Source organism: Seriola aureovittata, chromosome 13 (genome assembly GCF_021018895.1).
Source record: "Seriola aureovittata isolate HTS-2021-v1 ecotype China chromosome 13, ASM2101889v1, whole genome shotgun sequence".
Classification (NCBI taxonomy): domain Eukaryota; kingdom Metazoa; phylum Chordata; class Actinopteri; order Carangiformes; family Carangidae; genus Seriola; species Seriola aureovittata.
In genome coordinates, this window is record NC_079376.1 from 14,272,440 (window position 1) to 14,291,734 (window position 19,295).

Genomic DNA, 19,295 nt, shown 5'->3' on the forward strand with positions numbered 1-19,295 from the left:
AGAACGCAGAACTGAATAAAATAGAGCCAGATGAGGTTTCTTATGTTTATTTCGCCCTGTTGGTTTGGCCATTTAATTAAAAAAGGTCACAAAATTGTGGATTCCTCTCAATTACAGAACTGATACAAAACAACATACTGTACGGATGTAAGCCGAGGCATATATACACGTACTGTACAAGACACCCAGGAAGTAAACATTCAGGTGGAAGCTGGGAGTAGGATGACACTGTCTGGGTTGCGGAAATGATCAAAGATACGATTAACCATTTATTTCTCATTTAGAAGCACAATTAGGAACACGAGATAGGACACAGTATAGTGATGTACACAGATATCAGCCTTTCCAACCTAAACAGGAACGCACCTTCAACTTTGCCCCCATTTCTTGGTGAGGAAACACCTAGATCAGGGGCAAAGCATGTGAAAGTTTCCCCCGAACCTGCTGCTTTACCTTAACATTTTGAATTTACTGTTGCTTCAGTATACACTCAAATCGTGGGAAACAATATCGGGAAACTAACCGTATCTCACAATATGACGTGTCTAGTGAAAACCAATTTCCAGAATATCACTGGTATTCTTTTGTCCCAGAGAGATGCTGGTGAGATGGCTGCAGTGACACTTATTATTTAAGATCACAAGTGAGAGGACAGTCACTTCTCTCAGTTACTGATGGGAAGAAATAAAAGAGCTAGGAGGAGCTCTCTGGGACAAGAGAAGGTCAGGGGAATGCAATAATCTGTATTCGCTGCAGGTCGGTGCTCGTTCCCACTAGATGCTAGAGGGAGACAACAGCATCAACCACGAGCTCTTCTGTCCCTTTGACAACTGCATCCTGCATTTTACTATTCTTCTAGTAAATGTCCACACTGTTTTGTTCAATAACATCACGTGCTTTCATTTCATTTATATAAAACATTTTCCCCCCATAAAATCTCAATAAAATAAAGTTGCTCTTAGTAGATGTAAGGACAAAGATATTAACAAAATCAAGGTAAAAAAAATCTCACAGTGAACACTGGGAACAAGAGCTGGACCTCCTCCCACTACTCCCCCTCCAAATGATTTTAACACGTGACACAAATACAGCAGCTGGAACAGAAGGCGGGTCGGAGTATGAAGCTTGAAGAAAATGTGGACTGAGGGATTCATTAAACTGCATTTTGTTAGAGGTGCAGTTAAAGAGTGTAATTAGATCAAGACAATAAAGCTGAAATTCATTCATCTTGAAAATGGTAGCAGTATAATAACACCCAGATTAGGCAGGTATTCACACACACATCTTTACATTAATTTTAGCGGAATAATTGATTTTCTAATCAACAATTCAATGAAAAGTGACAGCAGCCCCAAGTCTGTTGATAGGTCAAGTAGGCCTCAGGTGAGTAGTTGGCTTCACATTACAGATAAAAGCGCTGAAGACATGTGGAGAGTCAGGTTAAGGAGACGGCAAAACCATGAAGTGATGTGAGAAATCTCTCCAAGATCCCACTGGAATTCGGAAGAAATCATGGAATTCTCTGAAAACATCCACAAAACACAAAAAGGAATGTGATCCTCGTCTTCCTGAAGTGGAGCGACTCAAACTGGGACTCAAAACAAGGACGTGGTTTGTTTGTTTGTTTGCTTGTTAAACACCCAACATCCGGGATCTGACTTACAGTGAAACACTCAAAAGACCTATAAACATTGATGCAACAACAATCATAGAAAAAAACTTGGTCACGTAGTAATGGAGATTCACTTTTCATCTTTTTAGCCTTTTCAAAATAATGTTTTCTGAGGGTGTCCTTCCTACACTGAAAGTAAATGTGATGGCACTCTGAAATGTAAACGGCTTACCTGTTTGTTCATTCTAACAAATCCAAAAACTATCTTGTCATGCATGTTCAGACTCAGTTGGTTGGCCACAGTCACATAGCAGCCCAGGATCTGTAGAGTAGTGTTCAAACGCTAGTCACCCCTTCTCCCCCTCACTCTGTGCAGAGGAGTCAGTGGTGTTGACCAGAACACAAACACACATCACTGGCACGGTCCGTCGCAATGTAAGCGTACCTGTGTGTGTATGTGAGTGCGTGTGACATAGAAGGGATCATACATTGCACATTTAGTGGCACAACTTTCTCCAGCCCCTGATTTGGCCATTCGTATTAGCTACCTCATCTGGACCCTTTCATTACAGAGAAGTCACACGAGAGAGAAAAATAAAATCAGCTATTAGGCAAAAAGTTCCCAAAAGTTCACATTACAGTACTGTTAAGTCTCATTAGACAAAACGAAAAATACAAAAAGGCAGAGAGAAAAAAGCTTACACCCAATCACCATCATTTTCAATAACTATATAGGAAAAGGTTTGTTTTTTGATTAGATATATTATCATCATTAACATCATAATTATTATGATTATTATTCATTATTATTGTCACCATTGTCATCCGTTTTTTGTTCAGGGGTCAAACGGAGTGGGGGGCAGGGGATCAGTCACTGGGAGGAAGCCTTGGTAGCTATCGTGGAGACACAGTGCTGCTGGAAGTTGGGGGACATGGCCGAGTTGCAGCCCAGTCTCTGACGCGAGCCCTTCAGGCCTCCGTCGCCCTCTACGATCCAGGGGCTGCCACTGGCATCTTTACCCAGCATGCTGCAGCAGCCGGGGGCCGGCGGGACGGCGTTAGGTACCGTGGTGCTCACTGGCAGGCCTTTGGGCTGCTCGCTGGGGGGGGTGAAGTCGGGGTTGTGGCTCTGAAGCACGCTGCTGATGTGGTTCAGGAGGTCATTGAAAAACTCTGGGACACCCTCATAACCTGGAAACACATACATTTAGACAAACTGAGAACTACTGACTGAACAGTATAACAATAAAGACTGTTTCCATGGGGTTCCTTATAGAAGTGCTCCATTCATATCCTGTTTACATGATATCAAACACAGCCTGATAAATGACTGAGGATGTCTCCTGTCCACCAAACAGTACGTTAACAATATCAGAGTTTACATCCAGTTACCAACCTCAAACCTCAAGTTTGTAAGACGTACTGTTCCTCCACATCAGTGTCTGAAGCGTTTTTAACTGTTGCCACACTCTTAAGGTAGAGTGAAAAGACCAAGTTGCCACCATAACCTTCTCTGGCTACACTTTTGTATACTCTCTTTTTGAAGGCTTCCATGTTGTTTTACTTAAATAGTTGGATGAAGAATTCATTATAGTAAGGAGCACTTATGACGACAGTAAAAGAGTAGATAGCAGTGAGACTTCATGCATTGTCAAGCAAATTAAGATTAATTTATATTTATGCAAAACAACAGTAATCATAGTATAATTATGGTTAATATGTCTGAAATTCTTTATGAATAATGCAATTTAATTAAAACTGGAATACGTGTTAATTAAGTTACACAAATGCGCAACACGTTAATATAAATATTAATATTAATATTAATAGAATAGTGGGTAACTGGCAGATCGCTATCCATGTTAACGGAGTGACTGAGACCTGGTTCATGTTTTGAGCTGACGGAGAAAACAGTTTAGGATTACGGAGGAGAGGAATTTATTTCAATACAACTGGCTGCACAAAAGAAAGTGACATCACTACGACTCTCAGTTTTTAGACAGCGGCACCTGACAGAGCGACACCTGAGACGCAGGTCATCGTAGAAACAAGTCTCTGTCAAACCTCACGCTTATATTCCACTTAATATGAACAAGATGACTTAATCAAATACAAAGAGAGGCTGCACCTACCAGGGAATGCATTGATGTCAATGACGGCATGTTGGCCTGTTTGGTTGTTGATGATGACATCGATGCCAAACAGGGACACGCCCAGCGCCTCTCGCAAGGACCGGGACAACTCTCTGATGACATCATCACTGGGTGGCTGAGACACTCCCTCTACGTTCTCTCTCTAAAATAAAGATAAAAATATCAACATCCGCAACCAAATGCATTATACAATCACATGGGATTACATCAGTGGCATTTTGGACGTACCGAGGTCAAGTCCGAGGACGACTCTGGCTTGGAAACATTGTGGCTATTGAAGAAAATGGCTTTCCTGTCTGAAAAGGAAACAGAGCAATAAGGGTGAGGCAGAAATTTACAGCAACTTTGAATACGCACGATTTCTCAATAGTCATCTGTTTGTAGTTTCCATCTGAGGCACTAGGTGGCAGCAAAGCTCAACAGGTTACTTTGTGCAATTAGGCCAAATTAATGTCTTTATTTATTAATTTCAACACCTGGTGTAAAGAAACAGAAACCTAATCGTAAACCACCCTGGTGTGAAGTCTCTGGACCTTTAAACCTTTCAGCCATGAATGTATCGTGTTGATCACCTCAGAAGAACAAAAGACATAACTTGTTTGCCTTGGACGAGGGATTGTCATAAATGTGACAGGACGGATTGCTAAATTTATTGTCCCCCTTTTTTCTTTGTTATCGTTGTAATGATTAACATTACGCAGCGGTAGAGGGGAGGAAGAGGGCTGTGGAGTGGAGGGAACAAATAAATTCCATCACTGTCCAAATAAATATGCCCCTCAGCTCGTAGAGGGTCGTGGTAATGAAGTGTTAGGCAGATGGAGTCTTTCATCCCCTGGCTGAATGAACAAAACAGCAGTTTATCTCTGATGAAAGCACAAGAAGAGAGGCTGAATGGGACAGACCCTCTCTCACACTCTTATTTTTAAGTTCTTTCCAAACACTAACCCCTACCTCTCTTCACTGTCGTACTCACTCATTCACCCGGCCCTTTCCTCCACTTTCCGGATACAAGACAGAATGTATGGCGTCAGTCTGCAGAGCACAATGACCCGAACGCTGTGCAGATGTGAAGCTGTGGTATGTTGCTTTATGTGTTTGACAAGGGCCGAGCTTTTCTGCCGTACCACTCAGCATTCCAGGCTGAAAGCAACTGTTCTCTCTGCGCTGTTACACAAAGCAGACTACTACACTGATGGTGAAACTGCTTTGCATGAGGGCCTCTACTGTATCACATGCAAATACTGGAGTCATTTGTATCAGGGGACAACCCTGTATTCAAAGTCTCATCGCAGGCAAGGCTGACATGTTTATGGAGAAAAGCACCGAGCCTCTTGTTTATTTTCAACAGCATGTACCAACAGGGCAAAACTCAATTGCAGTCTGCTGCACCCCTTAAAAGGGTGAATAGGTCCAATCACAGGGACTATAAAGCCATTTTATGAGATCTTTTATTGGGTAATTCGGAGAAGCTGTGCAACTTGTGCAGTCTGGCCAGTGTGGCTGTTAGCAGCCCTTGGACTTCCCCGCCCGTCTCTTTCTCTGCCTGTCTGTCTCCTGTCTCCTCACCTGCTGGTCCAGCAGGGAAGTTCTTCAGTGAAGGTCTCTCCACCACGGTGTAGGAGTCTCCCACCACAAACACCTTGTAGAGCACTGCGTTGTGGTTGATGAAGCTCTGGATCACGCATGGGGGCTTCACGTCTTTCAGGTCCTCTTCACTGAAGATAATGGCCATCTGTGAAAAAGACAAAAGTCTAGTTAAAACCCAACTTGGTTCAATGCTGTGAGTGTGGAGGAATGAAGACTGTTTGTCCAGCCTGACAGGGGTATTGATTTCCGCTGACACCCAGAGATAAATGAGGTACAGCACTTTATCTGATTTTGTTGTTTGGACTTGAGTTAAATGACAATCCTGTGACAGGACAGGGGTGTTACTGCTTACACAAAGCAAACTGTAGAGGGTGTGAGTGACCTCTGAGCCGTGTGGCCTCTTACCTCGTGGGAGTTGGTTCCATGAGCCACTCGTGTTTTGCAAACTGAGGAAGAAATAAAGGTGAGGAAGAACAAATTAAAAAAACATCTTCTACTAAGTCCTTTTCTTAAAAGTGGTATCAAACTGCAACTGGTCAAAAACTAAAGAGTATTTAGATGCCAAAATTAATTGGTACAACTAGTGTTTAACAGCACAATATGAAGCCTAAACAATCTGTAATGAGTCCTCACTATCTATAATATGACTGAAGCAGAGGTACTTACTGAAGGGGAATGTGAGTCCTTGCCTCCTGATCTGCTCCAGCACATCTGGGCTGCACTCAGTGTTCAAGACCATGAATGGAGGAGAGCAAATCCTCTCATCTAATAAAAAGAGAAGTAAAAGAACAATTGTGATTGGTGATTGGTAGAGTAAAGTGATGGAGAGAAAATACTCCAACATGTTCAACAGTAAGAACAATGATGGAGAATAAGCATCACATACTTAAGTGTAGCCTTCTGGAAACAAATCCTCTAGGGCTGCAATTATGTGAGTGATTGTCTAGTATGCAAAATTAGACAAAAAAAACAATCACAATGCCCATCACCATTTCCCAGAGCCCCTAAAGCAGTATCTTCAAATTACATGTTTTGTTGGACCAATTCATTTTCAACTAATAGTTTTAGCTTTGGTTCACACCCTTGAAACACATTTCCATCAATTAACAAAGTACTACCAACTACAAGTTCACAATCTGTAATAGGATCCATGTACAAAAGTTGCTCTCCGTTAAACAGCTCTGGTGGATAGTGATTTCATGTTATATATACACACTGTCTCATGTGTCAAAAATAGCTAAAGTAACATGCACAGATTTTTTTAGCTCTCCCTGGAAAAAAGCAGCGCTTGAAGCTATTCTTTCTGCTCTCATCCTTAGCCTACTTAGGCACCCTGTTGTAGTCAGAGCAAAAATGCTTAAGACCTGTTTGACATGAGGAGCAGATTCCAAAGGACCCTAACACACACACACACCTTATTCAACATAATTGGGCCAAAAAGTTTTTTTTAGTATTTATATTCCATCCTTGTGACAGGTTTAGACAACAAACACAGCGGAGGCCATCTGAGGCCCTGAGGGTTAAATGACTCCTGTTCAAATAAATAAAGCAGAAAGCTGCCAGGCCCGTCTGCTCCTCCCGAACTACACACACACAAACACAAACACACGCACAGTAAAATGCAGAAATAAAGGAAGACACGCAATCTCATGAGGAACTATAGACAAGTCAAACCAGCAGAGGACATTTCAAAGTCACATATGTCGCCTGACTGAGAGGCATGACTGAGAGGCATGACTGAGAGCTCATCAACAGGAAACAAAACAGGTCCAATTACAGAGGGAACTGGTCCATACCTTCATTAAAGATAACTGAAACCAGGACAAACTACAACCTCTGTCTCACCTACCAACACCAAGACTCATGCCACGTGTTTACATCATGTTCGATTACATCATGTTTTTACATCACATCCTGTAGCGGCACGTCGGTTAGTTTCGATAACACTGAAAATAACAAACATCCTGCAACTCTTTCATACTTCACTATATTAGGCCCCAGGACACATCAATATTAATGTGCTCCCTTCTGTAATTTCCCCTCTACAGTGGGTACACGGGGGTGATAAGGCAGCTGGTTGGAGATATCACCACAGGAAACCAGTGAGGGGGCCAAACCAAGAGCTGGCAAATTACTAATGACAAAAACACAATAGAAACACGTCGGCCTTTGTGTGCTGTGGGCCTCAGCAGTGGCAGGGCTCTCCGCTCCCGCCAGTGCTGAGGTCAGGGGAATCTCATTTGCCTACATTAACTCCAGTGCTGAGTGTTGAGCTCTCGGTATACACGGGGGGCCCCATTGACTTAAACAGCTCCCACAGCAGCCAGATACGTGCAGGTACACACAGTAAGTTTGGAAGAAAACCCACCAAGAACAGGGATGCATGGGGCAAAAAGTTGTCACAGAAACTACTTCAGTGACATCTAGCCGTAGACCAGGTTCCAGGAAAATCAGCAAAAACAGGCTGCAGCTGTGTGAGGAGATAAGGCAGCATATACATTAAGAGTCCTTTGTTACTGTAATAGGACTGCACCATATGTAGTGACAAGGGAGACGTATCATTAAAGGATAATTCAAGCTTATTTTTGTAGCCTTGGCCATCACCCCTATTGCTAATAATAACAAATTACTGTTTTATTTAATAGAAAGTGAACTATTTTGTTATTTGATTAATAGTTAAGTCATTTTTATGCATAAGTGCCAAAGATTCATAGGATGCAACTTTATAAAATGTGAATATTTGCTGGTTTTCTTAGTCCTCTATGATACCAAACTGAATATCTTTCAGGTATTCTATTGTTTGGGGTATCTTTGAGTTTTGGGCTGTTGGAGGGATAAAACAAGCAATTTGAAAATGTGACACTGGGATCTGGGAAAAGAGAATTTTTCACAATTTTATGACAAATTAATTAATAGATTAATCAAGAAATATTAAATTGAAAAAAAATATTGCAACATTGCTGCAGCCTGTACTGTATTGTACTCACATAAATGCTGAGATTGGAAATGATCATGTTGGTCAGGCAATCATAACAGGTTTTTAAATAAAAATCAAAATTACATTTATATGGAAGAGAAACTATATAATCTATAACATAGTAACTAGTACCCCAAACTTTCAGTCATACTTTGAACCATCATTTGTAATTTCCAACTCACTTTGTTCTAATATGTTTTACTTATTATATATATCATATTTCATTCTTTTCATTTTATTTCACTGTGAATGTATAAATGGTATTTAGAAATATATGTAAATTTGTTTCTATGGGGATCTTTGGCAAGGAATTTCTAAAGTAGTCTCACATCTTATCAAACTGTACATTCAGATCAACATCCAGGTTCAACGTTGAAGTGAGTGAGTGAGTGAGTGAGTGAGTGAGTGAGCGAGTGTGTGAGTGAGTGATTACTAACATTTACCTATAGATAAAGTGGTTTAGATAATCTAGCTCAACCACTGGCTTGTTGACCCGTCTGATCATCTGACTTTGTTGTTCCGAAGTTGCCATGTCTCCATATAGATAAGATAGAAATGATGCCCACAGCTATGAAAATAAGACCTTAGACATAATAACCTGGAATAATCCCATAAGTATCCACCTTGTGATGTGTCCTTGAAAAAAAAACCAAAAAAAAAAAAACAACAACATTAAATTGCCTCAAGGATTGCTCCACTGCAGCCGAACATGTGCTTTCACCATTAAGTACAAAACTAATTTCCTAATAGGAATACTCTTGTCTTTGCTAAAAGGAGTGAATCCACATCACTGAAGCACAACAAAACTGATCAAGCATGGTTCATATTCTATTTTTGCAGTTACGTGACAGACAAACACAGAATAGTCCTATTCTCTCTCACAGGCAGATACTTGGTCTGTGCTCTATAACCTTTCCCTGTATAGCTGGGTCTATTCCAGTGTTGGCTCTGAAACCAGTCACTTTTGGGAGCGGGAAGCCTGGAGGGTTACCCATCGGTCATCTCTGCTACAACTACGTTCATCATACTGATGTTATTTTACCAGGACAGGAATAGCAGCATAATGTCTTTCAGAAAACAGTCTGGCAGGGAAAATATCCCCATTACATCACTAAGTTCCCAAAGACTGATGGTGCTAAATATTGTCAAACAAAAATCATCAAAAGACCAAAACCTTGTCAAATGGAAAACATTTGAAGCTCCAAAGTAAGGATTTATAATAAAGAGACTAGGGAATGGTGGATAAAAGCGTGTGGCCAAGTTTGCAATAGCGTGCATGCTTGGCTTTGGTTGACGTTTTGGGGATAAGGAGGTGGAGGCGAGGGTGGGGGGGGATCAATCTCTGGCTCTGTCTAAACAGTGCATGGTTGCAGCAGACCCAGCGGAGCCGAGGACGATGTTTATGGGGCTCTGCGATGAGATGCTTCATTATCCGGTTACGCTGATTTTTTGTTTTTCTCCTACTTTTATCTCATCGGGACATCCACTGCATGTCCTCATCTGTCCATGTTGTTACATCATATTCATGCATGCGAATAAAGCTCCAATCTTACAGGTAACGACTGGTTTGCCTGAGAATGAAGAAAGAAGAAATTCCTCAACAGGCCTGTTATAACACCTAAGATTCAGATGATATCTTCCTCTGGTTTGAGGCATTAGTTGCAGAGAACAACAGAGAGCCAAGTTACATTAAGCTTGATAAAGTGCGTTGCTGTTTAGGTGGAAGGTTGGACTCTCCTGTTGCTATTTAGAGCTTGTTTCCTAGGAACCCAAGCATCCTCTCTCGCTGCATCCCTCCGAGGCAAAGCAGCAGGATTTTTCAATATTTTAAATTGAACTCCAAACACGGCTATGCCCTGGGAGTAATGCAATTCTCAATATCGCGCTCTAAGAGGATTATGCTCCAATTACAATTATTGGTCATTTATTTTGAAAAGAAAAATTAGATTGTTTTCCCACAAAAGGTAAATCCCATACTCTTTTGATGAGATATCCATCATCTGATGATTGTGATAAAGTACAGTCGTAGCTGACAGGCAGAAAATCTTTTACCCAAACTGGGAAATCCTGTCTTCCCCTTGGCTCACTGGACTTGGATGAGTGTTTGGGTCTTAAAGTGTCTCGCAGTGTTTGTCTTTCTCATGCTGCAACTATGATTAAATATTGATCCCTTTCATAAATGGGACACTTGCTCTGTCTTTGCAGAGGTGTGGATTAATGCTAGTGCAGGGATCTGCTTAATATACAAATACTGCAGTAAGGTTTCTGTTTGATTGCGGGAATGCGCTTGTATTGAGGAGAATTCTTTTATCTTGAGCTGAAGAGGACTAAGCTTAAGACACAGAGAGGCTTTTATAGAAGAGTTGACTTGACGACGGTTTCTATCTATAAAAACAGTCCAAGATATCAAAACTCATGTATACACGGGAACCAGTGGATTCCACTAAGTAACATAAACAGTTACCTAGCTCTGGCTCACATTAGGAAACACAAAACCAAGTTGGACAACAGAGCAGCGCCAAAGTTCCAATGAGCAGAACTATGAACCAGTGACACTGATCCATTAGTGCACATGTGGCCCTTGTCTGGCTGTTTTCTTTTAAACAGAACATTAAGATGAGCTAACTCTTGTACTTGCATTTATATTAATTCAAACAATTCAGAGCACAGCAGCTAAATGTACCATGACTGAGGCCTGTTAACACTGAGAGACCACTCAAGTGATAAAATAACGTTCACTTTTCCAGAGAAAGCATCAGCACACCTCAAGTGTTTCCTCCTATACAGTACTATTCTGAGTCATGCAGATTGTGAAGCACGGCAGGCTCTCCATGGCCTTTTAGTGCCGGGTTGCCTTGGCAGCTGCTCCAGGACTCCATGGTCTCTGCTGATAAGGAGGAGGAAGTGCCTGTGCCTAAGAAAACAAGGTAGACTTTCCACACTCTCACACTATCCTTTATTTTACTCTAACCTTAACCCAGTTCTTTGTACTCATTTTTTTTTTTGCTGACAGAGGAAAGTACATTCAACTGTGGTCACATGCAGTTTTTTTTTCTATAATCATGGTGCTATGGTCTAGGATTATAAAGGCTTACACTCTATGCATCGTGTCTAAACTGACTACAATTGTCAAGCAGGTTTGGTATGCAAGCCTAAGTGTGAGCAGAGAGCACCACTTGCATTAATGGAAGGAGAGTGGGGAGGGAAAAAAGAGCTTCCACTAAATGCAGCAAGTGAGCCACCCTCCTCTTCAAACCAAATACGCATAGTGAGACAGAGCAATGCAGCTTATACTCTTTGTTACGTAACAGCCATCGTGTCTGTTTGGATAAAAAGACATCTTCTTGTGGTTCTATTTTAAGACACCACTGACACTGCCGACATGCTGAAACGCCTCTGATCCGTTGCTCTGACACCAAACTGCAGCCCCTCATGGAGTCACAGACGCTCAGTGAAGAAGTACTTAGAAGGTTTATGTTCCCTGCCATGTATGGGGGTAAAGGAAATGTGGATGAGTCACAGGTGTGTTTACAGTGTGTGTGGGCAGGGAATGTGCTCGTGTCGTCACTGCGTTTCTCCGCCTTTGGCCAAAAACTCGTTGCCTGTTGATTACTTTATGAGCTCAGTGACAGCAGAACGTGTTGCTGGACTGATTTGAAGGCAAGTTCTGATCCATCAGCGACAAACGCACCGAGCCAAGTTCATACTGGGTTCAGACAGGGGGACACAGAGAGGTTCTTTTGTCGTGTGAAAGGGAAGCGAGGAATTATGATATCAGCATAGCACTCTGCCGGCAAGAATTAAACATCTGCTCGGAAGCATCACGCAACATAATTCAAGTGAGAGGCGACAGGGCGGTCATATGTTACCCACGTGTCGCCTCTGGAAGTAAAGAGGAAAGACAGAGGTCCCTCAGTTAACACAACTCCATCCTCTTGATAACATTAGACACATTAAATAAGGTAGAAGGCTGTCTCCACCGAATCAACAGTTCTTTGATTATTTTAAACAACTTCTGCTTTTTTATAATATTGAGGGCTTGGAGGGGAACAGAGACACTCATGGTGTTGATCTGATTTGAACCCATGACACACTGTGTACTATTCACAGAGTACAAGCCTGGTTACACTGCAAAATGACAGCAAAATAAATTTGCACTTCGCTGCTTGTGACATAATGACTACTCTAACTGGACAGTTATTTAAACTGGTTATTTTCAAGAGAATGTACTGGCGGAAGACAATGCAGCATCTCCTCTGTACAGCACTTTATACTTCAGCAGAGCAGGGGAACATACAATTGGGTGGTGCAACAACTTCCCCTGTTTTTGACATTTAGTTCTCTTAATTACCTCAAGTTCAGCGTTGGTCATAGGTCAGTAATTTGAATGTGTTCTCACATTTCATCAAATTTGACCTTTGCATAAAAAAACAACAAACACAAATTTGTACTAATCCAGTCATTGCATAATTTCCATTGTGATTTGGTCTGGTATTTCCCTTTTAGAAACATTAGTCTGACTGAGCCATGTTACCTGGATGTCTTACCTTGCATACAACTCTCTATCCTGTGGATGAGCTGGTAGGACTTGCAGCGGTCCAGCAGAGTTCGGATGGCTGGAAGGGGGTCCAGAACGATAGTCTCAGGGTGGGCATCAATATAGTCCTGAAACACAGAGACACAAACATTGTGGCTCTAGAATATTATAATGGGCATTTTTATCCACTTTGAAATCAAATCATCAAAAAAAATTATTGACAGATTAATCAATACTGGAAATAATCTTTAGTTGCAACCCTGTGTGTGTGCATTTATATGTGTGTGTGTGTGTGTGTGTGTGTGTGTGTGTGTGTGTGTGTGTTACTAGAACATACTGTAGATTATTCCCAAGCGTGCAAAAAGGCAAACCACAGACTGAGGCTGCATACCATGTGAAACCATCTGCCATGACACATGACACATGACACACAAAAACATATACCTACGGATTAGGAATGTTAAACAAACATAGTGCAGTGAGCAAATTATGAATACAAACAATAAGTTAAAGGGTCAACATGCCTCACCCTGTCTCTGTGTGTGTGTGTGTGTGTGTGTGTGTGTGTGTGTGTGTGTGTGTGTGTGTGTGTGGGTTACTAGAACATACTGTAGATTATTCCCAAGCGTGCAAAAAGGCAAACCACAGACTGAGGCTGCATACCATGTGAAACCATCTGCCATGACACATGACACATGACACACAAAAACATATACCTACGGATTAGGAATGTTAAACAAACATAGTGCAGTGAGCAAATTATGAATACAAACAATAAGTTAAAGGGTCAACATGCCTCACCCTGTCTCTGTGTGTGTGTGTGTGTGTGTGTGTGTGTGTGTGTGTGTGTGAGAGAGCTAGAGAGCATGAGATGTATGCCAGCGGTTCTGTGTAGGTTACATCACTACATCTCTGTATGGCCGGCTGTTGGGTCAGCCTGAGGTTTGCCGTTTTACATAACTGCACTCCCCTTCTCTTCTCTTCTCCTCTCTTGCCGGCTCTCCTCTGGCTCTGTCCCCACACCACCTCCCTCTGCAGCTCTCCATACTCTCCACATTTCCATCTCTGCTCTGTGAATTTCTCTGCCAACCGTTCCTTCCGAGCAATTTTTACTGACTCACAAATGCTGTCAGGTGGAGCTGGCCGGCCTGCATATTACACAAACAGCCTGCCTGCTCACATCACAGCTCTATAAAAACACCACAGCTCCACTGTCATACGTGTTCGCATGAAATTAAATCAAACACACACATACAGTGGGAAAAAAAACGCCCATTTGTGAACTGACTCATTATACATACACATACTGACGCACACAGCATTTAAACAAATGCCTTTGCCTAGACATGGAGGACCCATCTGTAGGATTTGCCAGGATCTAATGGGCAACGCTGATCAAAGCCAGTTGAGTGGTTATGTAAGTCAAACATGCTGCCGCCAAAAAATAAATCCAAACTAATCTTCCAGGAGTCTAGAGGACTACACTGCTGATAAGGACTTTCACTTGCTGATTTCTGCATCTCAGAAGAAGAAGTGCAGTTAAACACAGACAGAAGGGGGAGGTTAGATAGAGACGAACACTGGCGAGCAGGTGTTAAGAGAGAAGAAGAGCCAGACATATGTCAGCGTGGGTGAAAGAGCGTGGGTGTAAGGGCTGCACATTTTCTGCTCATTTTTCAGGGCAGATCTGTTTCCACAGGGAAAAGCAGTTTCTGAGAAAATATGGTCAGTAGAGGATCTAATCTGTGCCACTGGTTGGAAGCCATGTCTGTGATGCCACGGGCATCAAACCTGAAGTGGAAAATAACTTTTAGCACTAACCACAACCAGATGGGTTTGATTGACCACATCAGCTCGAATCTCCTGAGCTGTCGATCACAGAGAAGCCCTATTTCATGTAACAAGCTTCACATAATGGGCAGCAAGGTAAACAAAAAACTACCTCCATGTGTTTATAATTGTTAACAGATGCAATTTCACCTTCCAAACAAAATTAATATTGGTATTTTTCTATTTCATTCATTTCAATTTTCAGGTAACTATGTCAAAGATGTTAACAAAATATACAAAGGTTGGGAAACTGATTTAGGTCCTTAAATCTCAGCCTCCTATACAGATTGCTACTAGTGATTAATTAAAAAAAAAAAAAAAGGATCATCATTGCACCCATAATCATGAAGCCTGCGGAAAAATCATGTAAATGATATTTGTTCCAGGTCTGCTGTGCACATGGCTCACACCTCAGGACACTTAATCACCCGAGTGCATCCCAGCCTGACATTTTGTTTTGAATATAGAGCTATTTTAGAGAGGAAGGCTTATTCCCTCCACGACACTAAAGGTTATTTATGATCACAGCTATGGGATATTAGAAATGCGCCAACGCTTATATTTCCAACAGAAATGTAAGCACACTTGACAGTTGTGTTCACGTGAATGGCCAGAACTGAAGGGGACTAAGCCACAAAACTGAGCTTTTGCTTAGCAGCTAATATCTGATCAATGCTTCATCTATGGTTACAGTCTTTCGCTAGTAGCTAAAAGAAAGACATCTTTTCGAGATGTACTGCACACAACCTGACTGGGAGGAGATCCGTAGTTATGATCAGGACACAATTGGTGCCTGGGGATCTCATAAAAAGAGCTGAAGGAGGTAAGTGGGAAAAAAGGAGGTGAACACAGTGAACCTTATTTGTTTTAGGAAACTGACAGAATAAGAGGTCAACTTAGAGATCGACAAAATGAACTCTATTAATAAGCATGACCTGAACAATAGGTGTAGCAGCTTGTAGAAAAGTTACCACTGTTCTAAACCACAGTGCCTTTTAATTTGGACTGCGACAAATTATTATTTTCATATTACCTAATCATGAGATTATTCTTTTGATTACTTGATTAATTCAGTAAATGTTTGGCCTTTAAAATGAGTATAGTAAGAGAAGTAAAAAATGACCATCACAACCAAGGTGACTTCTTCAATAAGCTTGTTTTGACCAACAAAAACCAAAAAAACGAAAACACAACATTTATAATGATATAAACAGAGAAAAGCTCTGGACAAAGAAAATGTTTGGCATTTTTACTTGATGAATTTCTTTTCCTCTTCAAATAATTATCTTTGTGTGCTTGTATTAGGTGAGGCTGTTGATGCAGGGGTCAAAGTTTACCTCTAATGAGCGTTATTTATGATGTTGCTTGTGGATGGTTAAACCAATGATCTCTCGTGCTTATCATCTGTCTTCTTGCCAGCAACTGAAAAATATGGAACTGGAAATGTGCGGTGGCGTTTTTGTAACAACTACTGTAAAAAAAAAAAAAAAAAGGTTCATATTTATATTAGCATGTGACTTCTTGGAGATTAGTGGAAAAACCTTCACTATTATGTCTGTAAACGACCACCATTGCTGCTGTTTTCAGAAGCTGGGTAGTGGACCTGTACTTTACCCTGTGAGGTTATCTAGAGTGTTTTTTGTCACAGTGCTTTATAAAAAAAACAAAAAAAAAAAACAGGTTTGTGCATTTGCTTCAAAATGGCTTACTTAATAGTCTACCATAAAAGTGTGCAAATGCAGCTATGTGTTAATATTGACCAGGCTCTGCAGTTTAAGTGATTGCTCCACACTGACATCCTGTTTGTCCTTCCTAATTGAGCAGTCAGGAACATGTTGACAGAATTGCATGATGCTGATCAGGATTACAGCTCCTCTGAGTCATTCAGAGACAGGGAGAGAGAGAGAAATGCAGTGGGAGCTGGTGGACGAAAATTAATTTTCACACCATCCACAGCACTGCCAGATTAATAAATACACAGACACACACCCCTTTTTTGAAGTGTGTTCACAGTGCCACATCTTGAGTTGTGATCTGCTGTCTGTGTGAGATGTTTCTCACTTCAGGAAGAATGAGAAAAACTCTTTATGAACTTCCAGTGACAGCGCTCAGGTTTTAAAGCATCACCACATGCTCAAATATAGCTGATAATGTCCTTAATGTAACCGAGTCAGGGATCTTTGGCCTTTTGGTTTGATTCCTTGTACACACTCTGATTCTTTGAACTGGGACATTTAACTGCACTCATAAAACTGATCCATAAATCTTTACTGCTATAGCAGTGGCACTACTGTACTATAAACAATACCAGACAGAATTTCTACATTTTTTTCCAATTTTAAAACTGTATCTTAAGAGATTGCTCAATCTCCTCCATATCATGCATGCAGACAGTTGCTGGGCCATATGATCACTGAGTCATGTACTAATCCTAACCATTATTTTATCACACACACTGTTCCTAAGGTCAAGAATCATCAACTTCCATGTCCTAACATTTAAATCTACAAGGCATGGAGCTAGTCTAATAAATTGATTACATGGTCAGAAAAGTACTAGAAGTGAATAAAGATATTTTTCATACGTTTCCAAAATGATGTGCACAACCCAGAGGCTTTCCAAGAAGCGGAAATGATCACTTTCATTACTACCACGTTCCTAGACCTTCTCATTTTTGAATAATCCGGGGAAAGGATGGAAGATAAAGATACATACCTGTACTCTTTGGACGAGCAGCACGGCCTGTGAATCATTCTGGTCAGCCTCCAGGATGAGGTCAGTCAGTTTGTGGATGATGACATCCAGGGGACCCTGCTCCTCCAGTGGCTGGCTGAGATCCAGCTAGGGAAAGAGGAGAACAACCATGGGTCAAGAATTATGACACAAACAGGGCCATTGCACACTCAGGTATTCATTCACCACATTTAGAAATGGTAAACCTCAGCAATCATCCATGAAAAGCTTTTTTCCCAAAACTGCTAAGAGGTGATGATTTGAAATCGAGTGGTTTCTGACTGAAATCTGACTGCCTTTAATGCTTTGAAGCAACTGCAGTGATTCATCATTGCAATATAAAAGTGCAAATGCTCAATATAAATTTGATTCTTGGTGAATTAAATTTTATTAACAGTTAAATAAAACACTATGTCAGAGTTTAAGCTGCCATGGCTGTCTTTTTTGTCTCTGACTAACTCAACCATAAAACCAGCAGTATATTATACTTCTCACAAAATCAAAATCAGCATGTTCTCACAAACAGTATGAGTTTTCAACACCCCACCCCCACCCAAAAAAATCAATTCATTCTCCACAGTTTGCTCAAGTAAGAACTTGTCTCCATAACTGCCCCCAAAAGCACTGTTGCTTACAGTTGTTTAACAAACCCAAAGAATTTCCATATTTTGTGTGAACTTTGGGTGAATTGTTTTTGTTTTACCTACTGTTTATTCACACCACACTCATCCTATTTGCAAGCTGAAAAGGGGAAGTTTATCATATGTATTGGCCTGCTACGTTATAGACAGTACTTATACATGCACCATTTCACTGACCAGGCAGCCTAGGTAGGAAGCAGCACTGGTGATGGAGTCTCGAATGTACAAAAACCTCCAATTACCATATGTATGAGCCTGAATTGTGGCTGCGCTTGACGGACCCCGTTATCCAAAACACCCAGTCTCATATGCAGTGGGGACAAAAAATATCAAGTATACAAAGCAAACTGGAGAATTCACAATAATGTTGCATTTCAAATGCATTTCATTGTGTCCTCAAATAAATTACTTGGAAGATGGATGTGAGAGTATTTATAAGAAAAGGTTAAGTCATTTTGGGAAGTCATTAATCTGTCATCAACCTCCTCATTTATACTCCCAGTCTATCAATAGAAAAGAGGGATCTCTCTATCCCTTCTCATAGTTCTGCTCGAGGAAACAAACATGTTTTCTTTTCTGCTTTTTTGGTTATAAAACAGCATCAGGTCTGATTTTATCTTATTTATAGCTGCAACTCTGGTGCAGCCAGAGTTTATGTCGTATTTGTTTTGAATTACACCATCACGATTTATTTCTGATGTCATCTATTTTACTATGAGTTGCAAACTATCTCCTTCTGGCCAGCCTTCCAGTCTTGCTGAGCACATTCGACAGCCTCTGAGAAAATGCCAAATTAGCATTCGTTTGAAGTTTACCGCAGCCGAAAGACTGACTGCACTGGCCAAGTAGTTCACAAGTAGTCAAACCAGCTCTCCAAGTGTGATAAGACTTATGTGGGTCAGTACTTGCACACACATGCACACACAATGTAGGAACACTTCAAGAGATAGAGAAGAGATGCTATGATTTAGACTAGTGTCTGTGCGTGAGAGGCAACTTTTAAAGTTACAAAACTTAAGACACAAAGTAGTCTTTAATATGTGGCTAGGCATAGTAATTGCAGAAAAGGGCCGTAGGGGAGTGAAAGTACATTTTGAAACAAACTAATTATCAGAAATCTCTGGCTCAACTTTAGGCCATTTGTTTTCCCACAGCAGTAGCACAACCGTGGCAGTCTTAATTTATTTTATTAAGGCCAAGCCTGTGACAAATTTAACAACACATT

General features: G+C 41.1%; 1 protein-coding gene across 1 annotated transcript in view; it reads right to left on the bottom strand.

Annotated features, from left to right (window-relative positions):
- Nucleotides 1-31: 31 nt before the first annotated feature.
- Nucleotides 32-19,295, bottom strand: part of itpk1b (inositol-tetrakisphosphate 1-kinase b) — a 30,587-nt gene continuing 11,323 nt past the window's right edge. The window contains exons 4-11 of the mRNA XM_056393428.1: nt 17,412-17,537; nt 12,877-12,994; nt 6,019-6,117; nt 5,758-5,798; nt 5,332-5,497; nt 3,994-4,061; nt 3,745-3,907; nt 32-2,803 (exon numbers count right to left, since the gene is read on the bottom strand). Of these exons, the coding sequence (XP_056249403.1) occupies nt 2,484-2,803; nt 3,745-3,907; nt 3,994-4,061; nt 5,332-5,497; nt 5,758-5,798; nt 6,019-6,117; nt 12,877-12,994; nt 17,412-17,537 (1,101 nt within the window). The 3' untranslated portion in view covers nt 32-2,483. The remainder of the gene's footprint in view (nt 2,804-3,744; nt 3,908-3,993; nt 4,062-5,331; nt 5,498-5,757; nt 5,799-6,018; nt 6,118-12,876; nt 12,995-17,411; nt 17,538-19,295) is intronic.